At 41.8% G+C, this 9218-nt stretch overlaps 1 protein-coding gene across 3 annotated transcripts in view; it reads right to left on the bottom strand.

Moving 5' to 3' along the window:
• Positions 1-213: 213 nt before the first annotated feature.
• The window catches only part of LOC104020286 (putative tRNA methyltransferase 9B), a 50689-nt gene continuing 41684 nt past the window's right edge, over positions 214-9218 (bottom strand). For 2 of the 3 annotated variants that reach the window (XM_087758671.1, XM_087758672.1), the window contains exon 4: positions 4759-5566. In XM_087758671.1, coding sequence (XP_087614797.1) covers positions 4860-5566 — 707 coding nt within the window. In that variant the 3' untranslated portion in view covers positions 4759-4859. Of the gene's footprint in view, positions 800-4758; positions 5567-9218 lie in introns of those variants that run through there. The other variant, XM_087758673.1, reaches the window with a different exon arrangement.

Here is a 9218-nt window from a genome sequence, read left to right as displayed (position 1 = left end):
AGATCCTGGGGGAAGACAGGTATACTCATTAATTGTATTTACATTTCAAAGACGAGTTAACTGCAGTGTTCTCAATCATACCCTACACTCTGGTTCCCTGCTACGCACCATGAATAATAAATGCACTTTGGAGGATAGAGTAAGTGACCCAATAGGCTTCTTCTACTTTTAATTTCATGGGTGATGTTAATTTGAGAGGTCAGTACAAATGCCTATGGTAAGTGACAATTTTAGGCCAGTAATTACTAATTAAGACAAAAGGCAAGATGCTGGCTAAGGCACTTTCAAATAGATCACAGATAACCTTGCAGGAGCTGATTAACTCAAACAGAACACCTCCTTAGGTGATAGGTACCAAATGATACTTGGAACAATTTTTAAAATTAAAAGGGATGAGGGAGAAGGATTTATGAAATTCTTGGCTGAGTTTTCTCTGGAGAAAGAATTTTGATAATAAGTGGGATTAGCTGTTTGCCAATTAGCAGACAATTAGAAGAAAGACATTTACCCAGTGGGCAAAAAATCTCTTATGATAGACTCGCACTCATCAAACCTGTTTACGCCAAAGGAGGATAAACACTGACATGCTCACAGTGTCTTAGCTCTATATAGCGATGTGAGCAGCACTGGCTGCAGCTACCGTGCCAACTTCACGTGGGCTGCCTGGGACTCGATGTGACAGTGCTTAACACGGCAAACACTGAACAGAGGACCCCAGGCTGTGCTTGTGGATCCCGGGATGGCTGTGGATGACTTCCAAGAGGTCCACGACGGAAATTAGGAGCAGCACACCAACTGTCTGTGGAGAAAATTGAGAAATCTCTGATACTGGGGAATTTTTAGGGACCTGCAAATCAGAAAAAGCGAGAAGACATTGGGTTTATTAATATTAGTATCTGTAAAGGTGATCATCATTGGTAGATCAGAGAGAGTGTCAGATATTGGAAGCTTTTCTGAAAGTGTCCGTTGGACCATATGGTCGAATGACCATAAATTCAGAGTGGCAGATGCTGTAAAGAAGAGCTGAGCTAGGCTACTGCTTTTTGTCTTTTTCATTTTTTTTCCCCAGTTTAACAATGAATTTTTCCACATGGTTCTTAGAAAATAAGGATATGTAGGCAGCACTGCTTGGCTAAAAGGCAGGGTGGGGGAAGAGTCTGTCCAATTTTGCTTTTGTTCGTGCTCCTCTTTTCCATCCTCAGAACTTAAATGATTCCTACATACTTCCACAAGCCATGGAAAGAGATGAGTAGGTGCAGAACATGAGCCCTCTAATCCAAACAGTTTCTCAAGGTGTATTTCATTATTTGTCCTCTAAAGGGGCTATTTCTTGCCATTAACTCCACAGGCAATATGGAGCACAAAGCTAGACTTACAGCTCTGCATTCTAGATGCCTAAAGGGGACCAGAAAAATTGTATCTTTCTATTCTGTTGTGGTTCAACCCCAGTCAGCAACTAAGAACCACGCAGCTGCTCACTCAGCCCTGCCCCCCCACCCTCCCAGGTGGGATGGGGGAAAGAATTGGGAAAAAAAAAGTAAAACCCATGGGCTGAGATCAAGACAGTTTAATACGACAGCAGAAGAAGAGAAAATAATAATAATAATAATGATAATGATAATGATAAAAGAATATGCAAAACAAGTGATGCTCAATGCAACTACACACCACCCACTGACCATTGCCCATCCCATCCCCGAGGAGTGATTGCTGTCCCCTGGCCAGCTCCCCCCAGTTTATATACTGAGCATGACGTCCTACGGTATAGAACAGCCCTTTGGCCACTCTGGGTCAGCTGCCCTGGCTGTGCCCCCTCCAAGCTTCTGGTGCACCTGGCAGAGCATGGGAAGCTGAAAAGTCCTTGACTTAGTATAAGCACTACTTAGCAACAACTAAAACATCAGTGTGTTACCAACATTATTCTCATACTAAATCCAAAACACAGCACTATACCAGCTACTAGGAAGAAAATTAACGCTATCCCAGCCAAAATCAGGATATATTCAAAAATCCAGCTCAGAAAAGCAGAGAGCTCAAGAGGAAAACAAATTAGGACGAAGCATGGCTCAGCAGTGCAGAGCATTTCCCTGCTGTATCCCTTGGTGCAAGGTAGTGCCTACCCTGACGACTACAAATGCAGACTGTGAGGTAGAAATGAAAGAATGAGCTCAGTCCTGGTTTTGTTACTGGCAGCCAGATCAAAACAGGAATTTCAAACAGAGCTTCTGGCTTTCTAACATTTGTGACATGCATAAATGTGAGGAAGTATTAATACATGATGCTTCCACCCAAATCCATGTTTTTACTTTCTTTCCCTGCACAGCCAGGGCCTCATCCTGTGGCAGCTTCATTTGCTAGAGGCTGAATTTGCTCTGATCTCAGGAAGCACTCAGCGCCCTCCAGGGCCAACCATCATGAGTGGAAGCCATCCTGCATGGATGCAGGTCTAACCCATGCCTTAGGCAGCACTTCGCTACACAAGAAGTGGGCCTTCGCTGTTTGTTTCATTCCAAACAAGGACATTAACTCTTTGTTGAAGGGGAGGGTTGCTTTTAGAGCTGCTGGCAGTTGTCCAGAGATTAAAATTCCTTCCAGTTAGGCTAGTACTGTCCCAGTGACATGGATCTTGTTTGGGAGAAATCTAGTGGCGACTCATTGCACCCCAGGGAAGAACTGGAGATGATGAGCACCTTCCGTTCAGGGAATGCTGGAGCAGGCTAAACCCTTCCAAGAGGACCAGTCAGGTTCATTTAAAATACCTGTGCTTGTTTCCAGAAAAACTAAACATCAGGTGTGCTTAAGGGCAAGGAGTGGCAGCTATGATCAAAGGCATTTTTCTGGTGTGTTGTGTGGGTTAACAGCCCATTGAAGGGTAGGAGCAGACATGAGGGAGAGGTTCAGAGCTGCAACGTGCTGCAGCTGCTTAGTGCAACCTGAAGCTGCACTGAAAAACAGGGAGATGCTGTCAAGTCCTTCTGGCAATGGAAAAAAGTGTACGAAATGAAGGGAACAGTGTCGTCAGAGCTGAATGGCAACAACATTTTGTGACTGAAAATTATTTTCTTCACTTGCACAACGATACTAACATTTAGGGGAAAAAAAGGAGCACTGCGGAGGCAGTCATTACAGATGGAGGAGACTGATTAGTCCCTGTAGCTTTTCCACCTGAAAATACAAGATGTACTATGATACCACTGATGTGAACTCCATGGGAGGAAGTAAAGGAAATGTGACTACAGATATTATATCCAAATTGAATTAAAGCTGCATTAAAAAACTCAGACTGCTGCACAGTTCCATGCTACGTTTGAAAACATGATAGGCATCTGTTACTGACAGACACGTAAAGAACATGCAGGGGCTTATTTCTCAGAAAACGAGTTTGATCTCTGACTTGCTGATTCACAAGTCCACAGAAACAAAGGCAGGAAGTAAAATTACAGACCAACCTCCCCAGCACGTAAATAATCACCAGCAAAGCAGCCGTGCTGCTTGGGATTTTTGTTTGGTTTTCTTCCAAATATTTACTCTACATTGCAACCTTAAGCAAACTTAATTACCTTAGTTTCTTTATCTATAAACATCGGATAATGAATCTGATCTTCTTTGCAAAAGGCAGATCTGTAGATAAAAGCATTAGTATTGCATGCTGATGTTAATAAGTATTTTCTCAGTTGACTAGCGGTCACTGGAACACTTTTCTGTGCTATGCTCATTCACTGTACAGATTTAAATGAGATATGAAATCCTTCTGACTCCTCCTAGTTTTGCTGACAAGGAGAAAGAGCAATCCAGGCTTAGAGCATACATGTCAAGCTCACTTTTAAAACTGTTTTTGGGGGGGGGTTCATGTAGTGGCATAGAGGCAAATATCTCTCTGCTTTCTTGGCTGTGACTGTTACAATGCAATGAAAAAGATCTCTAGACTATGACAATGTCATGAGTTACTGCCTCTGCCATGGGGGCTCTATACACCTAGTTATTCTCATAAAAGACTGTCTGTCTCGTATGACTAGAAGTATCACATAGGCTGACAAAGAGAACTGTAGTAAAATAGTGCATCTTTCAATTACTTCCCATGTTATGTTACATCAAGTGGCAGAGTACAATAAATTTTAATATAAAAAGTTGACATTTTAGTAATAAATGAATAACAAAGACTTTTAATGCACATGTAAAAAATAATCCAGCAATCACCTTCCAACTGTATTTTACCTCTTTTCAAGCAACAAAACACAGCTGGCAGCTGTTTATTAAAAGGGATCAGTGTGCTAAAATGTGCTTAGTCTGAAATAATAACTCTAGAAAAAAATTTCAATAGAGATGTATTTTAAGAACAAAATCAAAGAAAACAAAGTCACAGAACCTGAGAATCTCAAAGCACTCTTGTCCTCATACGTCCTCCTCTCCCCCAAAACACACCCAAGGCTACAAAAAGCTTCAGGAAAGATTTTCAAAGGCGCTGAGCTTTCAAAAGGAAGAAAGCCCCGAAGTAGTCTCTCTGCATTTCAATAAGGAAATTTCCCCTATATCTTCCACACTTCAGTCTTCTTTGCGATCACACACCAATTGGCATGGTCAAAGTATGAGTGAGTAACATGTAGCTCAGGAATGTGACGCTCTATCAGCTCAGCCAACTCCCCTTCTTTAAAAACGTGGTAGTACCTCAAGCATGCCCCACCAGGACCCGTCTGCTGTCTTCTCTGCATGGTCAAGGCATGCTCATTGACTGCCTTCTGCAGAGAAGAGCCTGTTCTCCTTTTGTTCTGAGGTTGGCAGAAAGCTCCTTGTTTTGGGTGATGGTCTATTTTAAGTTGTTGCCTGACAGCTAATTCTTTCTGATGTGAAATCAGGTCAGGTCAACAGACTCCGCTGCAACCGTGAATAGTATCTGCAGCTATAGGGAGCTGTATAGTTGCTTGCCCTAATTCTGAATAGCAACTTCTGAAAGCCTTTGAGCGGCGTGACATGGGCAGCACAGGTTTAACAGCCACTTCAAAAGACGTTGTATTTTCAAAACTCTGTTTGCAGTGTAGAAAAAAGTTGGAAGCGCATTTCAGAAAGCCACACTCTCTGTTTTTTTCAACTTTTTTTTCTCTCTTTAATTCATTCAGCTGAACACTGTAATTGCAGTATCTAATGAGCTCTTCTTGGTGCCACTGATCACCCATATCTAATACCGAGGCAAGTGATCTTGAGAACAGAGACCTTCTCAGAGATTTCTCTAACACCGTGCATGGCACTTTGTTCTCCCCTCCACAGGATGAGCTCCTTGCTGTCCTGTGTACCTCTGAAGTCCCATCTGACTTACGACCGGGCTGGTTCAAAGCCAGCTCTTTGTCCTTGTGAAGAATTGATTTTTGTACTCCACATGAGCAAGGCTCACCCGAGGAGCGGGAAGGGGGTGAAGGATTCCAAGGAACAAAGACGTCTTGCTTTTCAAATCTTCTCCGTTTTTGCTCCATTGCCCACACATATATCATTATCTGGCCTCCTACTCTCAAGATGCGAGCCATCTCTTTTATTGCTCGCATGCGCCTCTCTTCTGTTGAAAAATGGTGAATCACTAGAACAGAACAGATAAGGTGAGTAAGTATCCCTCCAGGCACTAATGAATACAGAGTATAAGGACAAGGACTGGCTCTGACACACTGGCAGCCGGTGGTTTGCACCACAGGAATACATCATTTATCTTCCATTGTGCTCCGCATTATTGTACTATCTATCTCTAACGTGAAAAGAGTTCATAACACACTGACTTATTTTAAAAACACAGCAGAATTTAGAAACATTGAAACAAGTGACCTCTCTCAGATCAGCAATAAACAACACAACAGTCTTGTTTCCTCGATGAAAGGCTACCACTTCGTCAGTGGCAAAGCAACCTGGCCCTTTTTTACCCTCACCTAATGCTCCTCTGCAGCCTGAAAGAAGCACTTCTGAAAGACCAAGGCCATACATGGTCCTTGCAACAGCTGTGCTAGTGATCCTGCTGACGATACCCATTAAAATGGACTATGTTAAAACTGCCGGCCCATTTCTCCTCCTTTATTGACAGACACCAGTAACAGAACAGGAAAAAATGAACCGTCGCTATCAGCCTGGGATGCATTTAAATCATCAACATATGGGTGAAAGACAGGTCAATTAGCATTTGTCTACGTCTGCCATTAAGAAGCATATATCCGGAAAACAAATAATTAGATAATCCCACTGTTGCTTGATAACCCCCCACATCACACAAACACACGTGACATGGAGAACGCTTCATCGTTACGATGGCGAAACTCAAGCAGCACAGCTTTGCTTGAGTCAGAACTGAGTTTAAATTTGATTCTCATTTCAATAAAAATTTTTGCCCCCCAAAACCAATTGAGGTCTCCAAATTTGGCAGGAATTTGCCGAACAGCAGCTCTGCAGGTTGGCTCCTGCTCTCAGACTGTGCAGCTCCAGAGCAAGACGTCAAGGTTGATCAGGTCTTGGTGCACAGCAGGGACTTCAGCAAAGTTTCAGCTACATCAAATGAATGTTACATGAGAAATAAGAATAGGAAATGAAAAGCAATAGAATTAGTGATATTTATCCAACCTTACATTTTCCCCAGTGAAAATGCCTGTGCCAGTTTGGGCAGATATTTCTACACATACCACTTCAGGTTACAATGATAAACCAGTTTTTGGTTAAGCTGTTGAGGTGCTGGTTTCCACAGAAAAATAACAGGTCTTTCAAGGAAAAAAAAAAAAAGGTGCAAGCTTTCGATGTAAGTATAGAAAATGCTAGCAGAAGCTCTGTATCTGCAGTCTCTCTGTGTCAGGGCAGCCATTCACCATCAGATCCATTTTGCCTCAGAAAAAGAGACACTTTACAATTAAAAGAATAACAGCATGCAATCCAGCTGCGATAGGAAAACACTCTCCCTGCAATGAATGATGCATTCAGAGCCTCAGAGGCAATGTGAGGATCAAAAGGCACGCTTTGAAGAAATAGAGTCTTTTAACATTTAGTTGTTCAGCTGCTCTGCCTGTAGGTTTCACTTGTTTGAGATGAACAGAAATCAATTCCAAAAGCGCAGGTCTTCTAGCATTAGTTGAGACGTTGACATTGAAACATTATGGCTTTTTTAATTAAAAAGTCATCAAGTATTATTTAAGAAATTACAGCATATTAATAAAATCTGATGGTGAGCAAAACTTTAGTGTTGTCAAGATAAATTTGTTGGATAACTTTAAAAGCTATGGGTGATGTACTCCATTTAAAAATGCAAAACTCAAGGAAACAGAGCATCTGTGTGGGGCAACATCACACTATCCTGAAATCACAGATTATCACGTGACTTATTGCACATGGTTGTTTTTAATCAAAGCCAAACCTGTCAGGCTCCAAGATCACCATGCAGCCACGTTCACCTAAAGCAGGTGGCTTATATAAAGTAACTTATTTCTTTTCCTTGACATTAAATTCCTTGTATGTTGAAACTGTTTAAACTGAACAATCCATATCGTGCAGTAAAGGTGCTGTTTCAGAGATGGAGCGGCTCATGGGCCTGATTGCAGCCCAGCAGCAACATGAGCCTGCTTCCCTCCCCTCCGGTGGAAGTGGTTCAGATCTGCTTCTCCTGCAACTCCTCTCATACCGACAAGTAGATGGCACTGGGGGCTATATTTCATAGAATTATAGGATGGTTTGGGTGGTTCAAAGATCATCTAGTCCAACCTCCCTGCCACAGGCAGGGACATCTTCCATTAGATTGGGTTGTCAAAACCCCATCCAACCTGGCCTTGAACACTTCCAATGATGGGGCATCCATAACTTCTCTGGGCAACCTGTTCCAGTGCCTCACCACCCTGATCGTAAAAGATTTCTTCCTAATATCTAATCTAAATCTACCTTCTTTCAGTTTAAAACCGTTGCCCCTGTTCTGTCACTACAGGCCCTGGTAAAAAGTCTCTCTCCATCTTTCTTACAAGCCCCCTTTAAGCATTGAAAGACCGCAATAAGGTCTCCCTGGAGTCTTTCAGTGCTACACCCCTACAACAATCTTTTACCAGCTGTTCAACATATTTTAAGGTGATTTCCCACCATTCAAACACAATAAAACAAGGGTCCAGATGCTTGAAAGTACATTTGTCATAATGACTGGTACTTTAAATGAAAATTAGTTTTGTCCTAAATTACAATAAATACAGAAGCTTGCAGGTGGTGAACACAATATCAGGGCAGAGGAAACTCATCCTGGGTCAGAGCAAATATCCCTCCAGGGTGGGGCTGTGGCAGCAGTCAGCACCAGATGTTTGGGAAAGAAAGAAGGGAAAAATAGTGATGCTCTCTCCCTGTGCCTCCTACAGTCCGCAGCCTAAGAGCTTCCCCAGTCACAGACCAGAGCTTGTATCTAATAGCCAGTGATGGGTCTGGCCTCCATGGATACTTTCTTGGACTCACTTGTACTTCTGATTACAGAAATTCATATGTCAAAGGAATCTGCAATTTAATTACATGTTTTTTAGAAAAATGGTTACTTCTGTTTTAAATCTTTCCCTATGGTTCTCCTGTTGTAAGAAACCACAGAAATGTACTCTCTATTCACTAATTTAGTACAATTTGTAGGTTCCAGGATGCTATCTCCCTCTCCTTCAGGAGCAGTATGATGTATACACTTCTTTTATGATACTTTTATGATGATATTCTTTTTCCTTAGGTGAAGAGCCTTAGCCCATTAATCTATCCTCATACACAAACAGTCTGTACCTTTGATCATTATAAAGACCTTTACTAGTTCATCTATACCCTTCCAGAGATGGAAGAAACCTGAATTTCATGCAGTATTCAAGATATGGATGCACCAGGTATCTATCTTCTACCATTATTCTGGATTTTCATTTTTGGTTTTAATATTTGAATACTTTTTGGACCAGGTTTGAACACTGAGCAAATATTTTTCAGGGCAATGAAAACGAGTCTGACAATGACTTCAGTATCTCTTTCCTGAACAAGAATAGAGGGTACCACTGTGCCTGTACACTTACTTTTTTTTTTTCTGTGTACATTACCTAGCATTTATCCACAAGCACTTTTCTGCTATTTTGCAGTCATTAGTTTCACAAGACTTTTTCTGCAGCTCTTTGCAGTCAGTAATCCTGAGTAACTCTATGTCACCAGCAAACTTTATCACTAGCCTATTCATTCCATTTATAATTATAAATGACATAGGAATCTGTTGA

Source organism: Nipponia nippon, unplaced genomic scaffold (genome assembly GCF_047370975.1).
Source record: "Nipponia nippon isolate SJK-2023a ecotype South Korea unplaced genomic scaffold, ASM4737097v1 scaffold_2, whole genome shotgun sequence".
Lineage (NCBI taxonomy): Eukaryota > Metazoa > Chordata > Aves > Pelecaniformes > Threskiornithidae > Nipponia > Nipponia nippon.
The sequence above is the reverse complement of the archived record's forward strand: the minus strand, read 5'-3'. Positions and strand labels throughout refer to the sequence as shown.